The sequence below is a fragment of the Corythoichthys intestinalis genome, chromosome 19 (assembly GCF_030265065.1).
Source record: "Corythoichthys intestinalis isolate RoL2023-P3 chromosome 19, ASM3026506v1, whole genome shotgun sequence".
In the NCBI taxonomy this organism is placed as follows: domain Eukaryota; kingdom Metazoa; phylum Chordata; class Actinopteri; order Syngnathiformes; family Syngnathidae; genus Corythoichthys; species Corythoichthys intestinalis.
The window spans coordinates 37,010,025-37,036,468 of NC_080413.1; the positions used below are offsets into that span (position 1 = coordinate 37,010,025).

A 26,444-nucleotide genomic window follows, 5' to 3' on the forward strand; every position below is an offset into this window, starting at 1 on the left:
AGGACCAATCCTTGTTTCCACCCAGTTTCGAACTGGGGACCTTTTGCGTGTTAAGCAAACTTTATAACCGTTACACTATGGAAACAGACACAACAAAAACTTTGGGTAGCAGGTCCGATTATACGCTTGCCTGGCTGAAGTGAAACTTGTACATTTCAAGCTCTTCACATCTATTGGACAGCACCAGATAACCACTACACTATGAAAACAGACACACAAAATCCCTTGGGTAGCAGGTCCAACCATACGCTTGCCTGGCTGAAGTGAAACTTGTACATTTCAAATTCGTAAAAGACCAATCCTTGTTTCCACCCAGTTTCGAACTGGGGGACCTTCTGCGTGTGAGGCAAACGTGATAACCGCTACACTATGGAAACAACCTACTCAGGTCAATTGGACAGCACGCCCAATCACAAGCTTCACCAGTGTAATTGAAACAGATTTCTGCCTTTTACAAAGAATAGGTATCCATAACTCCACCCAGTTTCGAAATGGGCACCTTTTGCGTGTTAGGCAAATGAGAGAACCATTGCACTATGAAAACAGACACACAAAAGCCCATGGGTAGCAGGTCCGACCATGCGCTTGCCTGGCTGAAGGGAAACTTGTACATTTCGAATTCGTAAGAGACAGATCTTTGCTTCCACCCAGTTTCAAACTGAGGACCTTTTGCGTGTAAGGCAAACGTGATAACCGCTACACTATGGAAACACACACAACAGGTTCCTTGGGTAGCAGGTCCGACTATACGCTTGCCTGGCTGAAGTGAAACTTGTACATTTCGAATTCGTAAAAGACCAAGCCTTGTTCCCACCCAGTTTCGAACTGGGGACCTTTTGCATGTGAGGCAAACGTGATAACCGCTACACTATGGAAACACCCTTTTCACATCTGTTGGACAGCACGCCCAACCACAAGCTTCACCAGTTGAATTGCAACAGATTCATGCCTTTTACAAAAGAATAGGTATCCATAACTCCACCCAGTTTCGAAATAGGGACCTTTTGTGTGTTAGGCAAACGAGATAACCACTACACGATGAAAACAGACAGACAAAATCCCTTGGGTAGCAGGTCCAACCACACGCTTGCCTGGCTGAAGGGAAACTTGTACATTTCGAATTCGTAATACAGCGATCCTTGTTTCCACCCACTTTCGAACTGGGGACCTTTTGCATGTAAGGCAAACGAGAGAACCACTACAATATGAAAACAGACACACAAAATCCCTTGGGTAGCAGGTCCAACCATACGCTTGCCTGGGTGAAGTGAAACTTGTACATTTCGAATTCGTAATACAGTGACCCTTGTTTCCACCCAGTTTCCAACTGGGGACCTTTTGCGTGTTAAGCAAACGTGTTAACCACTACACTATGGAAACACACACAGCAGGTTCCTTGGGTAGCAGGTCCGACTAGACGCTTGCCTGGCTGAAGTGAAACTTGTACATTTCGAATTCGTAAAAGACCAATCCTTGTTTCCACCCAGTTTCGAACTGGGGACCTTTTGCGTGTTAAGCAAACGTGATAACCGCTACACTATGGAAACAGACACAACAAAAACCTTGGGTAGCAGGTCCGATTATACGCTTGCCTGGCTGAAGTGAAACTTGTAAATTTCAACCTCTTCACATCTATTGGACAGCACCAGATAACCACTACACTATGAAAACAGACACACAAAATCCCTTGGGTAGCAGGTCCAACCATACGCTTGCCTGGCTGAAGTGAAACTTGTACATTTCGAATTCGTAATACAGCGATCCTTGTTTCCACCCACTTTCAAACTGGGGACCTTTTGCATGTAAGGCAAAGGTGATAACCGCTATACTATGGAAACAAGCTCTTCACATCTAATGGACGGCACGCCCAACCACAAGCTTCACCAGTTGAATTGTAACAGATTCATGCCTATTACAAAAGAACAGGTATCCATAACTCCACCCAGTTTCGAAATGGGCACCTTTTGCGTGTTAGACAAACAAGATAACCACTACACTATGAAAACAGACACACAAAATCCCTTGGGTAGCAGGTCCAACCATACGCTTGCCTGGCTGAAGTGAAACTTGTACATTTCGAATTCGTAAAAGACCAATCCTTGTTTCCACCCAGTTTCGAACTGGGGGACCTTTTGCGTGTGAGGCAAACGTGATAACCGCTACACTATGGAAACAACCTACCCAGATCTATTGGACAGCACGCCCAACCACAAGCTTCACCAGTTGAATTGCAACAGATTCATGCCTATTACAAAAGAATAGGTATCCATAAATCCACCCAGTTTCAAAATGGGGACCTTTTGCGTGTTAGGCAAACGTGATAACTGCTACACTATGGAAACAGACAAAATAAAAACCTTGGGTAGCAGGTCCGATTATACGCTTGCCTGGCTGAAGTGAAACTTGTACATTTCAACCTCTTCACATCTATTGGACAGCACCAGATAACCACTACACTATGAAAACAGACACACAAAATCCCTTGGGTAGCAGGTCCAACCATACGCTTGCCTGACAGAAGTGAAACTTGTACATTTCCAATTCGTAATACAGCGATCCTTGTTTCCACCCAGTTTCGAACTGGGGACTTTTTGCGTGTTAAGCAAACGTGATAACCACTACACTATGGAAACACACACAACAGGTCCCTTGGGTAGCAGGTCCGACTATACGCTTGCCTGGCTGAAGTGAAACTTGTACATTTCGAATTCGTAAAAGACCAATCCTTGTTTCCACCCACTTTCGAACTGGGGACTTTTTGCGTGTGAGGCAAACGTGATAACCGCTACACTATGGAAACAACCTACTCAGATCTATTGGACAGCACGCCCAACCACAAGCTTCACCAGTTGAATTGCAACAGACTCATGCTTATTACAAAAGAATAGGTATCCATAAATCCACCCAGTTTCAAAATGGGGACCTTTTGCGTGTTAGGCAAACGTGATAACTGCTACACTATGGAAACAGACACAACAAAAACCTTGGGTAGCAGGTCCGATTATACGCTTGCCTGGCTGAAGTGAAACTTGTACATTTCAACCTCTTCACATCTATTGGACAGCACCAGATAACCACTACACTATGAAAACAGACACACAAAATCCCTTGGGTAGCAGGTCCAACCATACGCTTGCCTGGCAGAAGTGAAACTTGTACATTTCCAATTCGTAATACAGCGATCCTTGTTTCCACCCAGTTTCGAACTGGGGACTTTTTGCGTGTTAAGCAAACGTGATAACCACTACACTATGGAAACACACACAACAGGTCCCTTGGGTAGCAGGTCCGACTATACGCTTGCCTGGCTGAAGTGAAACTTGTACATTTCGAATTCGTAAAAGACCAATCCTTGTTTCCACCCACTTTCGAACTGGGGACTTTTTGCGTGTGAGGCAAACGTGATAACCGCTACACTATGGAAACAACCTACTCAGATCTATTGGACAGCACGCCCAACCACAAGCTTCACCAGTTGAATTGCAACAGACTCATGCCTATTACAAAAGAATAGGTATCCATAAATCCACCCAGTTTCAAAATGGGGACCTATTGCGTGTTAGGCAAACGTGATAACTGCTACACTATGGAAACAGACACAACAAAAACCTTGGGTAGCAGGTCCGATTATACGCTTGCCTGGCTGAAGTGAAACTTGTACATTTCAACCTCTTCACATCTATTGGACAGCACCAGATAACCACCACACTATGAAAACAGACACAAAAAACACCCTTGGGTAGCAGGTCCGACTATACGCTTGCCTGGCTGAAGTGAAACTTGTACATTTCGAATTCGTGAAAGACCAATCCTTGAATAATAACTGCTACACTATGGAAACAGACAAAGCAAAAACCTTGGGTAGCAGGTCCGATTATACGCTTGCCTGGTTGAAGTGAAATTTGTACATTTCAACCTCTTCACATCTATTGGACAGCACCAAATAACCACTACACTATGAAAACAGACACACAAAATCCCTTGGGCAGCAGGTCCGACCATGCGCTTGCCTGGCTGAAGGGAAACTTGTACATTTCGAATTCGTAAAAGACCAATCTTTGCTTTCACCCAGTTTCGAACTGGGGATGTTTTGCGTGTAAAGCAAACGTGATAACCGCTACACTATGGAAACAACCTCTTCACATCTAATGGACAGCACGCCCAACCACAAGCTTCACCTGTTGAATTGCAACAGATTCATGCCTATTACAAAAGAATAGGTATCCATAACTCCACCCAGTTTCAAAATGGGGAACTTTTGCGTGTTAGGCAAACGAAAGAACCACTGCACTATGAAAACAGACACACAAAAGACCTTGGGTAGCAGGTCCGACCATACGCTTGCCTGGCTGAAGTGAAACTTGTACATTTCGAATTTGTAAAAGACCGATCTTTGCTTCCACCCAATTTCGAAATGGGGACCTTTTGCGTGTTAAGCAAACGTGATAACCGCTACACTATGAAAACAGAAGCTGCATATAGACCCTACCCACGTGACGTCACAACTCCTTCCTCCTGACTGGTCCCGCCCAATTGTCCGTCAACACATCATGTTTCCCTGTTACGGCTACGTACATTCCTCCTATTTACGATGTGTTTTTCTGCTCGTTAACATTAATAATCAAAATGGTGAAGGCGTGTGTGGCGGTCGGTTGCAATAACAGAGAAGATAGACGGAGAAGACGGAGAGACTTGAAGTTCTACCGGATTCCGAGAGACCCGGAGAGAAGAGAGCGAGATGGGCTGGTACAATTGGACCAGAAAACTGGGCTCCAAACAATTACCACAGATTATGTAGTAGTCATTTTATATCTGGTAAGATGCATTTAATATATATTTAGAGGATTTTGGGCTGACAACCACAATTAAGATCATTGCTAGGCTAATCGCCGACAACATACACGTATGTATGTAGTGAGAGTGCTATCGCTAAACCATATAAACATTAAAAGCCCTAACTCCATTGACAAACGGCATGAAATACATTACACTTGACAGTGGATGTTAGCAATAACAAAAGATTTTGAATTGAAAATTTCGTAACTCACCTTTCCAAGCACAAGATAGATTCCTGCCGAATTTTCGTGGACGAGGACCTGTTTCACCCAACCAGCAACGAAGAATTTATAAGCCTCCAAGCTCTTAAAGTTTTTCAAACTTTCGTGAGAATAGGCTGATTTTGTGTGGACAAGATAGTTGTAAATATCAGGGTAGCTAGCAGATGTCAGGCAAATACGGCGGAGACAGCGGGTCGAAAAACATCGATTTAGGCATCAAATATGGATCTGGCGAATGAATAAACTGAAGCTTTTCCACATAACGCCTTTTATGCAACGCATCAAGTGAGTTTACGGCATCCGAAAGCACCGGGTCTTCCATGAAATGCATTATAAATTGCTCGATCAATTGAGACCATTGATAATACAGACACAAAATGACGGACAAGTAGGCGGAACCATACAGCGAGCACGTGATTTTGTGACGTCGGTGGGTAGGGTCTATACCAGGGGTGGGCAATTAATTCCACAAAGGGCCGCAGTGGGTGCGGGTTTTTGTTCATACCCATCATGAGGACAGTCTTTCACCAATCTGGTTTCTTACAAGTGCAATCAGTTGATTGCAGTCAGGTGCTCCTTGTTTCCACTGAAACCTCATTGGTTATACTGTGTGTGCTGAATCAGTTGGAACAAAGACCAGGACCCACTGCGGCCCTCGAGGACCGGTTTGCCCACCCCTGGTCTATACAGTATCTTGGGTAGCAGGTCCGACCATGCGCTTGCCTGGCGGAAGTGAAACTTGTACATTTCAATCTCTTCAGATCTATTGGACAGCACCAGGTAACCACTACACTATGAAAACAGACACACAAAATCCCTTGGGTAGCAGGTCCAACCACACGCTTGCCTGGCTGAAGGGAAACTTGTACATTTCGAATTCCTAATACAGCGATCCTTGTTTCCACCCAGTTTCGAACAGGGGAACTTTTGAGTGTTAAGCAAACGTGATTACCACTACACTATGGAAACACACACAACAGGTTCCTTGGGTAGCAGGTCCGACTATACGCTTGCCTGGCTGAAGTGAAACTTGTACATTTCGAATTCGTAATACAGCGATCCTTGTTTCCACCCAGTTTCGAACTGGGGAACTTTTGCGTGTTAAGCAAACGAGATAACCACTACACTATGAAAACACACACAACAGGTTCCTTGGGTAGCAGATCCAACAATACGCTTGCCTGGCTGAAGTGAAACTTGTACATTTCGAATTCGTAAAAGACCAATCCTTGTTTCCACCCAGTTTCGAACTGGGGACCTTTTGCGTGTGAGGCAAAAGTGATAACCGCTACACTATGGAAACACCCTTTTCGCATCTATTGGACAGCACGCCCGACCACCAGCTTCACCAGTTGAATTGCAACAGATTCATGCCTTTTACAAAAGTATTGGTATCCTGAACTCCACACAGTTTCGAAATGGGCACCTTTTGCGTGTTAGGCAAACGAGAGAACCACTACACTATGAAAACAGACACACAAAATCCCTTGACCTTTTGCGTGTGAGGCAAACGTGATAACTGCTACACTATGGAAATAACCTCTTCGCATTCTTTGGTCAGCACGCCCAACCACAAGCTTCACCAGTTGAATTGCAACAGATTCCTGCCTTTTACAAAGAATAGGTATCCATAACTCCACCCAGTTTCAAGCGGGGACCTTTTGCGTGGTTGGCAAACGAGAGAATCATTGCACTATGAAAACAGACACACAACAGGTTCCTTGGGTAGCAGGTCCGACTATACGCTTGCCTGGCTGAAGTGAAACTTGTACATTTCGAATTCGTGAAAGACCAATCCTTGTTTCCACCCAGTTTCGAACTGGGGACCTTTTGCGTGTGAGGCAAACGTGATAACCGCTACACTATGGAAACATCCTTCTCACATCTGTTGGACAGCACGCCCAACCACAAGCTTCACCAGTTGAATTGCAACAGATTCATGCCTTTTACAAAAGTATAGGTATCCATAACTCCATCCAGTTTCTAAATGGGCACCTTTTGCGTGTTAGGCAAACGAGATAACCACTACACTATGAAAACAAACACACAAAACCCCTCGGGTAGGAGGTCCAACCATATGCTTGCCTGAATGAAGTGAAACTTGTACATTTCGAATTTGTAATACAGCGACCCTTGTTTCCACCCAGTTTCGAACCGGGGACCTTTTGCGTGATAATCAAACGTGATAACCACTACACTATGGAATCATACACAAGAGGTTCCTTGGGTAGCAGGTCTGACTATACGCTTGCCTGGCTGAAGTGAAACTTGTACATTTCGAATTCGTAAAAGACCAATCCTTGTTTCCACCCAGTTTCGAAATGGGGACCGTTTGCGTGTTAAGCACACGTGATAACCGCTACACTATGGAAACAGACACAACAAAAACCTTGGGTAGCAGGTCCGGTTATACGCTTGCCTGGCTGAAGTGAAACTTGTACATTTCGAATTCGTAAAAGACCAATCCTTGTTTCCACCCAGTTTCGAACTGGGGACCTTTTGCGCGTGAGGCAAACGTGATAACCGCTACACTATGGAAACATCCTTCTCACATCTGTTGGACAGCACGCCCAACCACAAGCTTCACCAGTTGAATTGCAATAGATTCATGCCTTTTACAAAAGTATAGGTATCCATAACTCCACCCAGTTTCTAAATGGGCACCTTTTGCGTGTTAGGCAAACGAGATAACCACTACACTATGAAAACAGACACACAAAATCCCTTGGGTAGGAGGTCCAACCATACGCTTGCCTGAATGAAGTGAAACTTGTACATTTCGAATTCGTAATACAGCGACCCTTGTTTCCACCCAGTTTCGAACCGGGGACCTTTTGCGTGTTAAGCAAACGTGATAACCACTACACAATGGAATCATACACAAGAGGTTCCTTGGGTAGCAGGTCTGACTATACGCTTGCCTGGCTGAAGTGAAACTTGTACATTTCGAATTCGTAAAAGACCAATCCTTGTTTCCACCCAGTTTCGAAATGGGGACCGTTTGCGTGTTAAGCACACGTGATAACCGCTACACTATGGAAACAGACACAACAAAAACCTTGGGTAGCAGGTCCGATTATACGCTTGCCTGGCTGAAGTGAAACTTATACATTTCGAACTGGTAATACAGCGATCCTTGTTTCCACCCAGTTTCGAACTGGGGATCTTTTGCGTGTGAGGCAAACGTGATAACCGCTACACTATGGAAACAACCTCTTTACATTCTTTGGACAGCACGCCCAACCACAAGCTTCACCAGTTGAATCGCAACAGATTCATGCCTTTTACAAAAGAACAGGTATCCATAACTCCACCCAGTTTCAAAATGGGTACCTTTTGTGTGATAGGTAAACATGCCAACCTCTTTACAATGGAAACAGACACTGCACATAGCTTGGGTAGCAAGCCCAACCATATGCTTTCCTGGCTGAAGTGAAACTTGTCCATTTCAAATTCGTAAAGGACTGATCCTTGTTTCCACCCAGTTTCGAACAGGTGACCTTTTGCATGTGAGGCAAACGTGATAACCGCTACACTATGGAAACAACCTCCTCACGTTCTTTGGACAGCACGCCCAACCACAAGCTTCACCAGTTGAATTGCAACAGATTCCTGCCTTTTACAAAGAATAGGTATCCATAACTCCACCCAGTTTCAAGCGGGTACCTTTTGCGTGGTTGGCAAACGAGAGAATCATTGCACTATGAAAACAGACACACAACAGGTTCCTTGGGTAGCAGGTCCGACTATACGCTTGCCTGGCTGAAGTGAAACTTGTACATTTCGAATTCGTAAAAGACCAATCCTTGTTTCCACCCAGTTTCGAACTGGGGACCTTTTGCGTGTGAGGCAAACGTGATAACCGCTACACTATGGAAACATCCTTCTCACATCTGTTGGACAGCACGCCCAACCACAAGCTTCACCAGTTGAATTGCAACAGATTCATGCCTTTTACAAAAGTATAGGTATCCATAACTCCACCCAGTTTCTAAATGGGCACCTTTTGCGTGTTAGGCAAACGAGATAACCACTACACTATGTAAACAACCTACTCAGATCTATTAAATTCGTAATAGAGCGACCCTTGTTACCACCCAGTTTCGAACTGGGGACCTTTTGCGTGTTAAGCAAACCCCTTAAGCAAATCCTTTTCGCATCTATTGGACAGCACGCCCGACCACCAGCTTCACCAGTTGAATTGCAACAGATTCATGCCTTTTACAAAGAATAGGTATCCATAACTCCACCCAGTTTCAAGCGGGGACCTTTTGCGTGGTTGGCAAACATGTCAACCTCTTTACAATGGAAACAGACACTGCACATAGCTTGGGTAGCAAGCCCAACCATATGCTTTCCTGGCTGAAGTGAAACTTGTCCATTTCAAATTCGTAAAGGACTGATCCTTGTTTCCACCCAGTTTCGAACAGGTGACCTTTTGCATGTGAGGCAAACGTGATAACCGCTACACTATGGAAACAACCTCCTCACGTTCTTTGGACAGCATGCCCAACCACAAGCTTCACCAGTTGAATTGCAACAGATTAACGACTTTTACAAAAGAATAGGCAACCTAATTTTAGCACCAATAAATAGAAGAATACAAGAAAACAGAGCTCGTGTACAGATACAGATATGTCTTTTTACTGACTGGTGAAATACAGCACAAGCATAGCACATTGGCAGTTCAAACCATTACTGTAAACTGACAATATGTACGGCAATAATATGATCTGATAACTTCTTCAACTCACCAGAATCCAGGAGAAAGCAAAACAGATGTGACTTTCTCTTAAAGGTTGCTGTATAACCTGCTCGTTTCATCATGATGAATAAATGCTTCTTCCATGAATTGATACGGTAAAATAAAAGTGAGAACGTAAGTCGGAAACCCGAGAGAGCTCATCTCGCTGTACACACAACAGTAACAATAGGAACTATTGTTATTTGGGTTTGAGTTTCCCGAGGGACAGATAGAGTTGACGGATATATATATATATATATATATATATATATATATATATATATATATATAATACATATATATTTCTGTCTCCATCCCTGTACCCGTGTATAATGCGCACCATGATTTTACAAGTTGATTTTGGGGAAAAAAAGTGCGCGTTATATTTGGGAAATTACGGTATATAATATAGTCATCGTTACCAATAATTTCGTCCATGACTATATATATAATATAGTCATCGTTGACGAAAAAAAAACACTCATGTGTGATGTAGGAACAATGCCTGTCGCGGAACGTGATCTTTCCACATTTAAATCTTCGGTTATCAGTGTCCATGGTCATGGTGCTACAAACACAGAGTTCGTACATCTTCACTTTGGTCGGAGTTTTTAAGAACTCTCGTTTTCAATGCCGAAAATGTGTGTGTGCATGTGGATGATAGGCTAAACCGTAGAAAAAGTTGTTTTTGCATCATACCCTTCTACATGTAGACACAGCCTAAGAGAAGAGCCCCAATAGTTTTGCCGATAGTGTGCATGTTTGGTCATAAAGCAGGTAAACGGTCCCTTTTAATGGTCTCTTAACCTGCCTATGCTCCACAAGAATGGCTGTAATTAATGTTAAGAGATAATCTAGGCTCTAAGAAATGTACACGTAAGTAGTAGTTAAACATAATGACAGCGCTTTATGAAACACGAGAAGCATTAACGTTAGTCCTGTGTAGGCACCAGCTGCCTCCATTTCGATTAGCTCTGCTGACGCTGTCTCATGAAATCAAACATGTTTTGCTTTTTACTCCAGGGGAAGCTCTTGTTTGCTTGTTATTGATTAAACCGGTAGATTAGTGCAAAAACCCTCTCTCTTGTGTTCAATCCCCATAGTGTTTGCATGGGGCAGTTAAGATGAGATAAAGGCATGAGTCTCACCCATGAGGGTGCTTAACCGGCCGTCAAAGCCCATCTGGGCCAATTGCATGCTAATTTGGTGCTCTGTTCACTCCGGTGCCTGTCATAAAACCTGCCAATACGTGAACTGTATCCACAGCAAATGAAAAACAAAGCTGTTCCTCCAAATGTAGCGGCTCGGGATGATGGATTGGAGAGATAACGATTTGATCTCTGTTGAATCAATTGCTCTCCATTAAAGGCTTTCTTTCTGCTTCGGGGTTGGTCATCGCAAGAGTTTGGCTATTGCAAAGCAAACACTTGGCTCCCCCTAGGGGCACAATGATCATCTGACCTGGAAAATGAATGAAGGATTTCAAGAAACGGGGCCAATTGCACACATTTTCATTGTGGTCATTTGAAAGAGCAAAACCCCTGTAAGGATAAATTGTTTTCAATTTTTTTAAAATTCAAGCTCTGAGTCGTAAGTACACTTATGAGTGTTTTCAAATGCATTTTGTTTATTCATTTTCAGGTCACACGAGTGAAAGAAAAGCTGTTTCATGGAAGATATGCAAAGAAATAAGCAGTAAAAGCAGAAGCTGTGTGCATCTAGGGATGATAAAATATAGTAGAGAAATCATTTCCTGTGGCAATAAGACCTAAGGAAAATGCCTGGTGTTGATTCTAGGACTTCATTAAAAAACTGACTGACTCAAGTGAAGGGGAGAAATAATAGTGATAAATAAAAACACACAAAAAGTTGTGATTATAATATCATCATATGGTAACGCCAAGCACTTCTGCAACATGGTTTTATGTAGGGGTGAGAACCTCTGGGTACCTCACGATATGATACGATTTGCGATACAAGGCTCACGATAACGATGATCTAACGATATGGCGATTCATTGATCAGGAAATCCTTCTAGGATATTATATAAAACAACTAATAAACTGAAAAACAAGCTATTTTTATCCTTCTGCTGTAAATTGGAACGGGTTTATCCCTACGTTCTTCACTGTACACGTTTATCACGTGCAATCTATTTAAAGTGAGAGGGTTACTTCAAATATACTGTCTAAACAATAGGGCTGTCAAACGATTAAAATTTTTAATCGAGTTAATCACAGCTTAAAAATAAGTAATCGTAATTGATTGCAATTCAAACCATCTCTAAAATATGCCATATTTTTCTGTAAATTATTGTTGGAATGGACAGATAAGACACAAGATGGACATAAACATTCAACATACTGTACATAAGTACTGTATTTGTTTATTTTAACAATTAATCCACAAGATGGCATTAACATTATTAACATTCTTTCTGTTAAAGGGATCCACGGAAAGAAAGACTTGTAGTTCTTAAAAGATAAATTAGAGTACAAGTTATGGTAATTTTATATTAAAACCCCTCTTAATCTTTTCGTTTTAATAAAATTTTTAAAATTTTCAATCAAAAAATAAACTAGTAGCTCGCCATTGCTGCCGTCGCCGAGCGGTGACGTCACAGCCGTTCTTCCACAGTGTCTTTAACTCCGTAAGGTAGTGATTGAAATACACCACAAGGTGTCAATGGCAAGTTTTAAATTAATTAGAGCTCTAGCCAAGGCAAAGTCTGAGTAAGTTTCATGTGTATTTTGCATAGCTATTTTGATTGGGAATGCCCGTTATCTCTGCATTGAGCGCTTTTCTTTCTGTGAACATTATTTTTTTGAGAGATAGGAATATTATTTTTGTTGTGCTTTCACTAAATGATACTGTAGCAACTTAACTGTTTGCCCAAATGCATGATGGGAAGTTGGGCAACCATGACTGTCAGTGGTGGCTGCAAGTGGTATACAGTATGCTCTGCGTTGTGTTCAATTAGGCGTGTTAAGAAAAAGATCGTCTCCTGCTCCGCCCAGATGTGTGATGGGAAGTTGGGCAACCATGACTGTCAGTGGTGGCTGCAAATGGTATGCAGTATATTCTGCATTGTGTTCAATTAGGCGTGTTAAGAAAAACATCGTCTCCTGCTCCGCCCAAATGCATGATGGGAAGTTGGGCAACCCTGACTGTCAGTAGTGGCTGCCAAAGCTTAAGGCAATAAAAGGCGCGGTCCAATGAACGCCTGTGTCACTCGCATTTCTCTGCCTTTTTGCTCTAAATGTGCTAAAACAGCGTCATTGTAAACTGTTTAGGCAACGCATGAACGGGTCATTCCGTGCATGCGTTATTTGCGTCAAATATTTTAACGTGATTAATTTAAAAAATTAATTACCATCCGTTAACACGATAAATTTGACAGCCCTAATAAACATATACAGTATATATATACAGTGATGATAATAAGTATTTGAACACTCAGCAAAATCATGGAGGGGTCTAAAATTTTCATCGTAGGTGCATGTCCACTGTGAGAGAGATAATCTAAAAAGAAAAATCTAGAAATCACTATGTATGATTTTTTAAAAACGATTTATTTGTGTGATAGAGCTGCAAATAAGTATTTGAACACCTGAGAAAATCAATGTTAATATTTGGTACAGGAGCCTTTGTTTGCTATTAAAGAGGTCAAACGTTTTCTGTAGTTTTTCACCATGTTTGCACACACTGCAGGAGGGATCTTGGCCCACCCATCAGTCAGGTTTCTGGGCTGTCGCTGAGAAACATGGTGTTTGAGCGCCCTCCAAAGGTTTTATTGGGTTTAAGTTTGGAGACCGGCTAGGCCATGGTAGAACCTTGTTATGCTTCTTACAGAGCCACTCCTTGGTTTTCCTGGCTGTGTGCATTGGCATGACTCATCTTCAATGCTCTGACTGAAGGAAGGAGGTTGTTCCCTAAAGTCTAACAGTACAGGGCCCCAGTCATTCACTCTTTAATACAGTGCACTCGTCCTGTCCCATGCGCAGAAAAACACCCCCATAGCATGATGCTACCACCCCCATGCTTCACAGTAGGGATGGTGTTTCATTCATCATTCTTCTTCCTCCAAACACGGTTAGTGGAATTACAGTATGACCAAAAAGTTCTATTTTACTCTCATCTGACCACAAAACTTGCTCCCATGACTCCTCTACATCATCCAAATGGTGATAGGCAAACTTAAGACGGGCCTTGACATGTTCTGGTTTAAGCAGAGGAACCCTCTGTTCCATGCACGATTTCAAACCATGACGTCTAGTGTATTACTGACAGTAACCTTGGAAACGGTGGTCCCAGCTCCTTTCAAGTCATTGACCAACTCCTGTCTTGAAGTTCTGGGCTGATTCCTCACCTTTCTTAGGGTCATTGGGACCCCACGAGATGATATCTTACATGGCGCTCCACTCCGATTGAGATTGACCGTCATGTTTAGCTTCTTCCATTTTCTAATGATTTCTCCAACAGTGGACCTTTTTTCACCAAGCTGCTTGGCAATTGCTCCGTAGCCTTTTCCAGACTTGTGGAGGTGAACAATTTTGTCTCTGGTGTCTTTGGACAGCTCTTTGGTCTTGACCATGTTACAAGATTGAGTCTTACTGATTGTATGAGGTGGACAGGTGTCTTTATGCTGCCATCGACCTCAAACAAGTGCATCTGATTCAGGATAATACATGGAGTGGGGATGGACTTTTAATAGGCGGACTAACAGGTCTTTCAGGGTCAGAATTGTAGCTGATAGTCAGGTGTTCAAATACTTATTTCCAGCTGTATCACAAAAATAAATTGTTAAAAAATCATGCATTGTGATTTCTGGATTTTTATTTTTAGATTATCTCTCTCACAGGGGGCATGCACCTACGATGAAAATTTCAGACTCCCCCATGATTTCTAAGTTTGAGAACTTGCAAAATAGCGGGATGTTCAAATACTTATTTTCTTCACTGTACATATGCATGTACAAATTGTAGCGTCGGCGCTAACTTGCTGTTGATGATAATATAACCTCAGCATGAAAACAATACATATTATCAATTAATTATACACTCCTGGATGCCACAAACTGAATGAAAAAAAAAGTCATCAGAGTTTAAGATGACACTCGCCATGCTAACGTTTATGCTGATGCTGAACGCGCATGCTATGCTAACTCTATGAGTTGTGAGTTTGTGCTATGTTTGTGCTGTAAAGAGTTTCGTTTTTGCTGCTATCATTTTTGAGATATTGAGAGATTAATTTCGAGTGATGACGTCATGCAGGTTCCCATCTACTGCAAAATGGACCCAAAATGCCATTCGTTTATTATACGTTTGTGCTTGTTTGAGCTGTAAAAATTTTGGTTTGTGCTGCTATTGATTTATAGATATTGAGATATTAATTTTGAGTGATGACGTCAATTGCAGCCCCTCCGTCGCGGCTGACTCTCTCAATAACAGAAGGGTGTCCCAACTACTAGCGCAAAGATATCACAAAATAATGGCAAAAATTCAGGTCCATTTTGCAGGAAATTGGGGGCTGCGAGTCACGTCATCACTCGAAATTAATTTCTATAGCCCCCCATTTGGACCTAAACCTTCACAGGTTTCCAGCCAATCGCAGGGCACATATTGACAACAACTAAGTGTGAGAAAATATGGTCAAACTCACAGCATATAAAACTCAAGAAATTAACCTCACAAAAAGAGCTGACCTACCTGAGTAATGCTGAACCAACTGCTGCAGTGAGTCAAACTGAGCCCTGGTGGTGATGTAGTAGCCACCGCTGTCCAGCTTGCGGATCTTATAATGTTTCACATGGTCGCCTTTAACGTCATCCCAATCCCGTATGGATAAGGAAAAGGCACCTTTGGGAAGCAATAGGTTTTTGCAGGTCACCTAATCATTTTAACTGTGGTGAATACGCTCACAATTCAACATACAAATAAACAAAAAAATTACCCTTTGTGGTTTCACTCTCCCGGATAAGGTAAGTACCCCGTGGGTTCCCAGTGGAAAGCAACTGTCTTTCGGCTTCCTTTCGGCCCAGTTTACCAAAGTACCAACTATAATTAGAGGAGGAATCATGTTAATCCAAACAGCAGACGAAAAAAACTCACCATAGAATCCGCCATCAGTTAACGAGACAGCTCCCACAGACATTGGGCCACGCTTTCCCCTAAGGTGCCGACCCAGGCAGAATGTTGAGTTGGCTTTCATGTTGATAAACTCAAACACACGCTGCGTTCTAATGCCAGATTTAGGTGGAAACAGGACGAGGGTTTTACCGCATACAGCAGGCAGGAGTGTCTCCAGAGTGATTTGGTAGAGGATTCAAGATAATTATTATATTAAATAGCACCATGCATGCACTTTGAAACGTAGTGGATAAAATTAGTGTAACTTTGGCTTGAAATATTTACGTAAAATGAATGATAACTACCCGTTTTTTGCTTTTAACCGAGAATCTAGACTGTTATTCGTTCATATCTATAGAAATTCCATGATTTAAGCAATTATTTACATGCATTTTCAACTTAAAAATCTCTTTGTTTCGTGACGGCCGCCATGTCGGATTACACAATACCGTAACTTTGGCTTGAAATTAGGCCTGTCGCGATAACACATTTTAGTGTGCGATAATCATTCTCATAAATTATTGCGATATGCTATATTATTGCGCTCCCCCCCAATTTTTTTTTTTTAACCAATTTACAAAAACACACTGAGAATACAGTATATATTAATAGATCAAGTACACCCATTTAAACGCGATAAATATTTATTCTTAAATTCAAAAATACTTTTTAAGAAATCACAACTAAAAACAATAGACCATGCCTGTTAAGTAAAAAAAAAAACAATATTGATACTGCACAGAAACACAGAATAAACGTGTTTAAAAAAAAAAAAAAAAAATTGCACTTAATAACTTAAGCATTTAGGCAAATGAAAACTTTTCCCATCATAGCTTCTGCAATGGTGTTCCATAGGGATGCAACGATCAGTTATGTCATGGTTCGGTACGATTTTTGATACGGGGAGACACGATTTTCGATCCGATTCAATACATTTAATGCTCTGTAAAAAAATAACAATTATATTTTTTGTTTCCTTTTTTTTTTTTGTTTTTTTTTTTGCAAACGAGCAAAAATTAAATTGCCGTCATATGACCATGCATTTTAGTGCAAAATATGTATCTGCTTACTTCTTACTGATCTGAAAAAATTTAGAATAAAAGTGCTGAGAACAATCTTTACTGTTTGTAAAGTGAGGCAGGGCACACTGTTGATGGCTACAGCTCTCTTAGCAGCTAGGTTAACTACATGAGCAAGACATCCTATTTGTGGTCCGAATCCATCTGTGTCACGTACTGAATTAACAATATTTGCAACATTATCTATAGTCACTGGTGTAGATTAATTTCGCCTTCTTAACTTCCATTCAGTCATGACGGTTTAGAATTCATCGATGAAGTATATGGACTACATGTCCCATAATCACTCTGGGCTCACGTAGACAATGGCATGGGACGTAGCACATCTAGTTTGCCATTTCATTATATCTAGTGTATGTGCGCATTAAAAAAGTTAGCAAGCGCCGCTGAAGTCACGTCTGCTCATCGCTACACAACACCAGCATATGACGATCGACTTTCATAAATAGGTCAAGTTTGAAGCAGCTGTTCGTTGTCAAAGCGAGGTTGTTCGTAGCAGCCAAGTCGATAACAATGTTTTGGCGGACTTCGTTGTAAATATCCGGCGTTGTGCCGAAAAATAGCTGCCCCACAAGAAATGTCACTCCTGACGGGAGCGCCCACACGTCAACAACACCGGCGCGCCATAGATGGTCCACAGTCACTCCGGAGGACTGACGCGGCCGGTATATGTTGAACAATAGGATATAAAGGGAACTATAGAAATTCTGTGAATTAAGCATTTATTTTAAAAGAATTTTCAACTTAAAAAGCTCATTCTTTTGTGACGGCCGCCATGTTGGATTTTGTATCTGTACACATGACATTGAAGTTGCTATTTCTGGCAAAAACTTGATCCTGATAATATAGGTGATTATCTCTGCATTTGGTTATTTTTCTGCATCTAGCGTAAAATCTTAGAATTTTATAGCCATTTTAAGTTTTGCTAGACTTATATAAAAAAATAATTAATCAGGATTCATGATGGAACGACTGAATTTTTTTATGCCGCTGCTCATGGAGACTCATATATGCCTAAGGAAGCTGCCTGTTTTGGTTTTAGGTCGCTAGTGGCTTTGGTTTTGCAAATATTTGAATTTTAAGTTTTAAAATATGCCCCCTACGGATCGGCCCCGAGCCCCGTGTTCTGTCAACTGACAGTGAAGTCTATGAACTCACTTTTAAGGAAATAATTTAATTTACTGACATATGCTTACAAAGGAGTACCAGTAACTTTCGCCATGTCTGGAAGCCACGATCTGGGTAGATTGCAGGTCACATTAGGCGGTTAACTTGTGGTACATAATGTCTGAAAGTGGCTTTAGCGAAGAGGTGTGGTTAACCTCATTGCTGTGCATAAGTGAGCATTTCAAAGCTATGATTGGTTGATCCTAAAAGCTAGGTAAAGGTTTAGGTTAGTTAATTTCTACTTTCTCTGATAAAGGGCAGTTAAAGATGGACTCTCAAATTGGTAAACCTAATCATAGAATCTAATTGTATGAAGACTGTGTAATTGTAAATTACACTGGAAAATAATTAAATAAAAAATCTGTTGTTTTAGGTCTGACAGCGATTTTTAACACATTTTTTGTGTGCTGAATCCAAAACCGATTTCAGTGCTTCCCTGTCATGTCAAGTTTTTCTCCTCAGTTTAGCTACTCGTTGTGATATGGTTTGTAAATGCACAGTGTCAGGCCTGTTTCTTCTACATATCCCAGGAGCCATTGTGAGGTCACGAAGGACGGACGTAATGTGAACATTTTTGATAAATTGCCGAGTGAGGCGCCACCTAAGGAGAGGGAGGCGAGGTAGCCAGCGACGGCCGGTTGGATTGAGCGAGCGACTTTGAAATGTGCAGAGTGAATCGAAAACTAAATTTAGCGCAAGCTAATGCATTATTTCTAGGGTTGTTCCGATCATGTTTTTTTGCTCTTGATCCGATCCCGATCGTTTTAGTTTGAGTATCTGCCGATCCTGATATTTCCCGATCCGATCGCTTTTTTTTTTTTGCTCCCGATTCAATTCCAATCATTCCCGATAATTTTTCCCGATCATATACATTTTGGCAACGCATTAAGAAAAAAATGAATAAAACTCGGACGAATATATACAGTGGGGAGAACAAGTATTTGATACATTGCCAATGGGTTTTCCCATTGACTGTGTATCAAATACTTGTTCTCCCCACTGTACATTCAACATACAGTACATAAGTACTGTATTTGTTTATTATGACAATAAATCCTCAAGATGGCATTTACATTATTAACATTCTTTCTGTGAGAGGGATCCTCGGATAGAAAGACTTGTAATAAAAACTCATTCTACTCATTTTAAGCTGCCTTTTAGCTCTATATACTGTATGGGTAAAACGGCGCCATTATAGATTGAGCGCGACAATGCGTGAGTGGGTCGTGCAGCGCATGCGTTAATTGCGTTAAATATTGTAACGTGATAAATAGAAAAAATATTAATTCTCGCCGTTAACGCGATAAGTTTGATAACCCTACCTTAAGCTTAAACTAAACACTCTGGAAGAGTGTAACACGTTATGTCTGTAACGTTAAATACAATTAGAAAACGATTTAATTAAAAAATATATACATATTAAAAAAAGGCATGTCCGATATTTTTTTGCCGATTCCGATACTTTGAAAAGGACGTGATCGGACCCGATCGACATCTCTAATTATTTCATCACCTTTTGAAAGAGGATGGACCGGATTTGTTTTCTTCAGATGAGTCGGTGAGTTGGGAAGACTGACAGGCTGACAGCGCAAACAGCAGAAGAGTGGGCTGTGTGACGTAATTCATGCAGGGTTTCCCCTACATATTCAATATTGTGGCACACCGCCACACCAAAATATAAGTGTGGATTGTGTATTGTAATGTCCGTAACTAGACGAGGCCCCCTTAAGAGACGATCGAACGGGGAGCCGTGACATAACCGAGAAGTCCGCTGTTATTTTGTTATTCTTTTTCTTTATTATTGTTGCCACAATAAAGTGGCTAAGCCAATACAGACTCCTTTCCTTCTTCCCCCCATCCGGGGCATTACTGTATTTTGGATCTGACTTTTCGGTGAAAGTGAGCAGTGGACGGCCGTCTTCGACGGAAAGGCAAGTTTGAATGAATTTGCGCCAAGCGCTAATGTGTTAGCAACGCATTCTATAGCAGAGGGGCAGGGCTGTTATATCGGACGGACATACGCAATCAAGGCTGAAGAAAAAATGATAAATGCATTTTTCCCCCAAGTTTCGAGAGCTCTGGGACACTCGAAAAATGTACCAGTTTCAGCGAGTGATAGTTATATTTGTTTGTTTATATTCATTAGCAAGCAGCTCACCCGTGTGAATATTCACGCACAGATGAGCAATATACCACATACTTATCCAGTACCTGCTGGCAAAGTTAATTAAAATGGTTTAATATTGTGTCAGTGCTACGTGAGTGAATATCTCTCCTCCCTCTTCCATCTGCCATTTTGTTCTCCGATTAGGGAGCTCCTAAGGCGCTTTGAAGTTGTCTCCCCTGCTCTTAACTGATCTCGAAGGAGCACACCTAAGGGTTAGATTTCTTTAGAAATACTGTAGCTTTTATCTTTCCTAAGAACTACTCCTCACTTCTAAGGGAAATTCTAAGAAAACATCTGTGATTTTTTTTTTTAGAATTTGGCCACTAAGAGCAACACTTTACATTAAGAATCTTAAGGAATACAGGCCCAGGTGTATAATACTAATATGAATACGGACGGAGTACCGTAATTTTCGGACTACAAGGCGCACCTGAAATTTGACACGAAAACGGCATTTGTTCATAGATCAACCGCACTAGACTATAAGCCACAGCTGTCCTCACTGATTACTAGTGCTGAAACGATTAATCGATTAACTCGAGTATCCGATTAGACAAAAAATATTCGAATTAAATTTTGTTGCTTCGAGTATTCGTTTAATTAAAGTGGCATTGTAATGGTTTATTTTTAAAGTGTTTGCATTTAGTTTTAGTGATTAGGGTGGATACACTGCCCTCTGGTCTGCCTGTTTTCAGATGGCTGAATCCAACTGCTCCCCGTTAAGACCAAAATAAGCTAAGTTTTTGTTTGAGCTTATGTTTTTTAATGCATTCATAATTTAGTTTGTAGGTATATTTAGGTGATTTTTGTAGGAATATGTGTCTGAACCATTTGTATTGAGCATTGTAAATAAAATTTTAGCATTTTATAGCATTTAAGTCAGCAGACTTTTTATGTAAGTTAGCCAATTGTTCTTTTGTTGTACATAGGTCCTCATAAAAAAAAAAAAAAAAAAACGTTTGGGGCTCAGTTCAGGTATTTTGATTTTTCATGTTCATTATCCGATTACTCAATTATTCGAACTAACTAGTCCATCGATTAATCGACTACTAAAATATTCGATAGCTGCAGCCCTACTGTATACATCAGACCAAATGAACCACCATGAAGCTTTGAACCAATTGGATGCAAAGCTTCATTGCTTCAAGAAGCTTCAATTGGCCATCACTGCTCCCTTGTAGAACATAGTCAACCTCTCCTGCCACGTGCTATAAACACTGTTGTCGTCCAACATGCCTCCTAGCGTGCATTGCAGAAATACAGATGTAAATAACAATTAAAATTCATTTTCTTTGCTAATTATTTCTTCAGTTACTGTTCCAATTGTTTCATTAAATGCTAGTTAAGGGTATTTGGTAACACTTTATTTGACAGTGGTGCCTCCAGCATGCCTCCTAGCATGCACTACAAACATACAGATGTAAATAACAATTAAAATTCATTTTATGTGCTAATTCTTTCTTCAGTTAGTGTTCCAATTGCTTCATTAAATGCTAGTTATGGTATTTGGTAATACTCTATTTGACAGTGGCGCCTGTCATAAGACCATCATAATTATGACATGACGCTGCCATGAGCATTAATAAATGCTTATGGCAGATGTCATTTAGTGTCATCCGACAAATTATCACACTTTGAATGGATGTAAAAGATCCGAGCTGGACATAAAAGGAGTTAGGGACATAATTTGCCGGATGACACCTAATGACATGAGTCATAAGCATTCATTAATGCCCATGATAGTGGCTTGTCACATATGATGGTCTTATGGCAGTCTAATCACACTGTTGTCAGATAAAGTGTTACTAGTTAACCCAATAAATCAACAAATAAGCCGCACTGGACTATACGCCACAGGCATAGACTTCATAATGATATTGAAGGGTCGGATTCGACATTCACTGCGCTGCGCCCTCAACTAGGGGGCCATCCCACAATCCGCTTCAGTCATTCGCAGTCGGTCGCAGCGATCCAACGCCGGATTTATGTTGAAAAAGTACGAAGGCTGTACCGCATACAAACAGGAAGGATTGTCTCAGGAGTGATTTGTTTGAGGATTCAAGGTAATTATTAGATTTTTCATTTTTTCACAAGAATTTTCAACGTAAAAAAGCTTTTTGTTGTAAGGCTGCCGCCACCTTGTCTAAGAGACTAGCAGCATTCTTCGACATATTTACGTAAAATAAATGCTAACTGCAAGTTTTTTTGCTTTTAACCAAGCATCGAGACTGTCTTATGTCCATACCTATAAAGAATTCAGGGACTGATGCATTTGTTCTGTTGTTCTCTTGTTGACTTTTCACCGAAAAAGCCCCGTTTACATTTGGCGGCTGCCACACTGACAGACAGACTAGCATCGTACATCGACATATTTACGTAAAATAAATGCTAACTGCATGTTTTTTTTTTGCTTTTAACCAAGAATCAAGACTGTTTTACATCCATATGTATAAAGAATTCAGGGATTTAAGCATTTATTCACAATAGTTTTCACCAGAAAAGCTCTGTTTACATATGGCGGCCACCACATTGACTGAAAGACTAGCATCGTATTTCGACAGATTTACATAAAATAAATGCTAATTGCAGGTTGTTTTTTGTTGTTGTTGCTTTTAACCAAGAATTGAGACTGTTGTACGTCCATATCTGTAAAGAATTCAGGGATTTAAGCATTTATTCACAAGAATTTTGACCGGAAAAGCTCCATTTACATATGGGGGCCGCCACACTGACTGACAGACTAACATCGTACTTCGACATATTTACGTAAAATAAATGCTAACTGCACGTTGTTGTTTTTTTTAACCAAGAATCGAGACTGTCTTACATCCATATCTATAAAGAATTCAGGGATTTTAGCATTTATCCACAAGAATTTTCACCGGAAAAGCTCTGTTTACATATGGCAGCAGCGACATTGTATGACAGACTAGCATCGTACGTCGTCATATTTACGTATAATAAATGCTAACTGCACGTTTTTTTTTTTTTTTTTGCTTTTAACCAAGAATCGAGACTGTTTTACGTCTATATCTATAAAGAATTCAGGGATTCAAGCATTTATTCACAAGAATTTTCAATTAAAAAAGCTCTTTGTCAGTGATTGTACTCGGTCAGCTTTAACAGCCACGCCAACAATGAAGGCCCCTTATTAATCAACCCCGCGCCCTGTGTCCCGTCAATATCATTTTGAAGTTTATGCCACAGGATTCAAAATAAGGGGAAAAAAGTAGCGTCTTGTAGTCCAAAAATTACAGTATACATACAACGACTAGAAACATTTAATATTTTGTTTTTTATTCAACACTTTAACTCTCACGGACACATACAGTGTAGAAACAATGTGTCTTGCTATACTTACTCCTCTGCCTGGATGGAATCCACTGGAGCCACGTAATTACTAGGGATATAACCACTGCCACCTGTGGTGAGCGAGCGTGCGTCCCACCAGTCCCCTTCACTGGAAAAAAAAAAGAGCAGCTTGTTATACACGTTACTTCTCACGAACTGGCATAATTTATGCCACTCAACATTTCATTGTACAATATGTCTGCTGATTCACTGCGACTTAGGAATTTACATGGTCTTGAGTCATCCACATTTAACTCAAGACAAGTACTCTTTTGCATTCTTTTTCAATTTCCGCTTTGGATTCCAGTGCTACTTTTAATAAATTTGGTTTTAGAATGGTTGCTCAGCTCTAAAGACACTGATTGGACTCTGTTGTGTTTAGTCATTTTACCCAGCCTTGCTTCAGTGTCTGTTATTAGGTTTTGAGATCACTTTGCTCAATTAGTAGTCGGACTGTGCACAGGTTTGCCAGACGTTTCAAGTCACAAAAGAAAAAAAAACATTTTATATGAGCTTCACCTTTGGTTTAAAGGACAGGTTGCATGCAAATTTCACTTTTTCAGCTTTTAATCATGCTTAATAGTCATTCCTAGGTTAAAAACACAGTTGTGGTTTTCTAAATTATTCACTTATATTTGAGAAATCGTCAAATCTCCCGTCTGCCAGTTGGAGCTTCTGAAACACTCTGTGGTACCTCCACCTACTGTACAAGAGTATGCAACACCCATCTGCTACACTGTTGTTTTTTTTATTTGTCAATATCTTGTTCACTTGCTGGTACTCATGTTGCTGCCTATAGTGCTCAATTACTGTATACAGTGGTACTTCTACTTACGAACGTCTTATATAGAGAGTTTTCAGGTTACAACACACCTCAACGGGAAAATATTGCCTCTTGTTACGAAAGAAATGCCAGGATTCCTCCAGTACCTCTACCTCTTTCCCCAAGCTCCTCCTCTGCTCTGATGTGTGCTGCACTGCCCCCTCAACCCAAGCCACACCTTTTCTCCCCCCTGTCCCCCCTCACTTCCCTCTTAAGACACGTTGCATGTACTAATGCTACAGCTTTGCTAACACTTAGCGTTTTGCGAGACTACAAGTCGGAGGGAAAACGCAAACAGCAGCTTTTTAAAGGAATAATTCTCCAAAATGTCAAAAAGGAAATGTATTTTTGTACGTAAAGAAGTTTCCTCTTTTCACATTTCCAAACGACAACGTGCTTACCTCCGTGAAGTTGGCCCACCATCAGACGCAAATTTACATACAGTGTATCACAAAAGTGAGTACACCCCTCGCATTTCTGCTGATATTTAAGTATATCTTTTCATGGGACAACACTGACAAAATGACACTTTGACACAAGGAAAAGAAGTCTATGTGCAGCTTATATAATAGAGTTAATTTATTTTCTCTTCAAAATAACTCAAAATATAGCCATAAATATCTAAACCCCTGGCAACAAAAGTGAGTACATTCCTGAGAAACTACATCCCTAAATGTCCAAATTGAGTACTGCCTTAGTGAAAGTTGTTAATAATAACATACAACATGTCAACTGTCAATATTTTGTGTGGCCACCACGAATATCCAGAACTGCCTCTACTCTCCTGGGCATGGAGTTGACCAGAGCTTCACAGGTTGCCACTAGAATGCTCTTCCACTCCTCCATGACGATCTTGCAGAGCTGCCGCATATTTAAGACTTCGCGCACCTCCACCTTCCGCTTGAGGATCCCCCAAAAATGTTCTATTGGGTTCAAGTTTGGAGACATGCTTGGCCAGTCCATCACCTTTAACCTCAGCCTCTTCAGTAAAGCAGTGGTCATCTTGGAGATGTGTTTGGGGTCGTTGTCATGCTGCCCTGCAACACTGCCCTGCGACCCAGTTTCTGGAGGAAGGGATCATGCTCTGCTGCAGTATTTCACAGTACACGTTGGAGTTCATGTTTCCCTCAATGGAATGTAACTCTCCAACACCTGCAGCACTCATGCAGCCCCAGACCATGACATTCCCACCACCATGCTTGACTGTGGGCATGACACACTTATATTTGTAGTCCTCACCTGGTCGCCGCCACACATGCTTGAGCTCATCGGAACCAAACAAATTAATCTTCGTCTCATTAGACCATAGGACATGGTTCCAGTAATCTGTGTGCTTTGTTGACATGTCTTCAGCAAACTATTTGCGGGTTTTCTTGTGTACCGTCTTCAGAAGAGGCTTCATCCTGGGGTGACAGCCATGCACACCAATTTGATGTAGAGTGCGGCATATGGTCTGAGCCCTTATAGGCTGACACCTAGAGGTGTGCAAAATTTCCGATTCTTAGATTATTCGCGATTCAGCCGTGAAAGATTCGACAACGATTCACAAACATCCAAATTCCGATTATTGAAATATGCCAAGTAAAGCGGAAGTGCAACACACTCAGGGCGCCGCGCGGTCAATGAAGAACGGAGCGAGAGTAGTTAAACATCATGCTTCTCATTACTCGGCCCCTCGGTTAATGCCAATGCTCAACTCACGGCTCTAGCTCAACTCATGCCACGAGATGAAAAAACACAACAACATACCTGACTGCTGCCGAAAATCTGCTACAAAGTACATCCACTTAATGTTACGGTAGATATCATTTATATAGGACTAGATGCAATATAGATTCTGTAGCGTTAGCAGAACACCTACAAAAAGCTAGATGCGGGCGTTAGTAAACGGCAGCCATCTTAAAGCAGTACACTTCCCTGCAAGGCTG

The 26,444-nt window shown here is 41.2% G+C and overlaps 1 protein-coding gene and 14 non-coding genes across 18 annotated transcripts in view; all 15 read right to left on the reverse strand.

Moving 5' to 3' along the window:
- Nucleotides 1-26,444, reverse strand: part of LOC130907954 (tyrosine-protein kinase Fyn) — a 258,147-nt gene that overhangs the window by 68,926 nt on the left and 162,777 nt on the right. For all 4 annotated transcript variants that reach the window (XM_057823514.1, XM_057823512.1, XM_057823510.1 and 1 more), the window contains exons 5-7: nt 23,704-23,802; nt 15,754-15,857; nt 15,510-15,659 (exon numbers count right to left, since the gene is read on the reverse strand). In XM_057823514.1, coding sequence (XP_057679497.1) covers nt 15,510-15,659; nt 15,754-15,857; nt 23,704-23,802 — 353 coding nt within the window. The remainder of the gene's footprint in view (nt 1-15,509; nt 15,660-15,753; nt 15,858-23,703; nt 23,803-26,444) is intronic.
- trnav-cac (transfer RNA valine (anticodon CAC)) lies at nt 304-377 on the reverse strand. Its single transcript has one exon. It is a non-coding gene; the product is annotated as a tRNA-Val (tRNA).
- Nucleotides 639-711, reverse strand: trnav-uac (transfer RNA valine (anticodon UAC)). The gene has a single exon. It is a non-coding gene; the product is annotated as a tRNA-Val (tRNA).
- Nucleotides 806-878, reverse strand: trnav-cac (transfer RNA valine (anticodon CAC)). Its single transcript has one exon. It is a non-coding gene; the product is annotated as a tRNA-Val (tRNA).
- Nucleotides 1,308-1,380, reverse strand: trnav-aac (transfer RNA valine (anticodon AAC)). Its single transcript has one exon. It is a non-coding gene; the product is annotated as a tRNA-Val (tRNA).
- trnav-aac (transfer RNA valine (anticodon AAC)) lies at nt 1,475-1,547 on the reverse strand. Its single transcript has one exon. It is a non-coding gene; the product is annotated as a tRNA-Val (tRNA).
- On the reverse strand, nt 2,101-2,174 carry trnav-cac (transfer RNA valine (anticodon CAC)). The gene has a single exon. It is a non-coding gene; the product is annotated as a tRNA-Val (tRNA).
- On the reverse strand, nt 2,561-2,633 carry trnav-aac (transfer RNA valine (anticodon AAC)). Its single transcript has one exon. It is a non-coding gene; the product is annotated as a tRNA-Val (tRNA).
- On the reverse strand, nt 3,187-3,259 carry trnav-aac (transfer RNA valine (anticodon AAC)). The gene has a single exon. It is a non-coding gene; the product is annotated as a tRNA-Val (tRNA).
- On the reverse strand, nt 6,121-6,193 carry trnav-aac (transfer RNA valine (anticodon AAC)). The gene has a single exon. It is a non-coding gene; the product is annotated as a tRNA-Val (tRNA).
- Nucleotides 6,288-6,360, reverse strand: trnav-cac (transfer RNA valine (anticodon CAC)). Its single transcript has one exon. It is a non-coding gene; the product is annotated as a tRNA-Val (tRNA).
- On the reverse strand, nt 6,857-6,929 carry trnav-cac (transfer RNA valine (anticodon CAC)). The gene has a single exon. It is a non-coding gene; the product is annotated as a tRNA-Val (tRNA).
- Nucleotides 7,526-7,598, reverse strand: trnav-cac (transfer RNA valine (anticodon CAC)). The gene has a single exon. It is a non-coding gene; the product is annotated as a tRNA-Val (tRNA).
- Nucleotides 8,195-8,267, reverse strand: trnav-cac (transfer RNA valine (anticodon CAC)). The gene has a single exon. It is a non-coding gene; the product is annotated as a tRNA-Val (tRNA).
- Nucleotides 8,865-8,937, reverse strand: trnav-cac (transfer RNA valine (anticodon CAC)). The gene has a single exon. It is a non-coding gene; the product is annotated as a tRNA-Val (tRNA).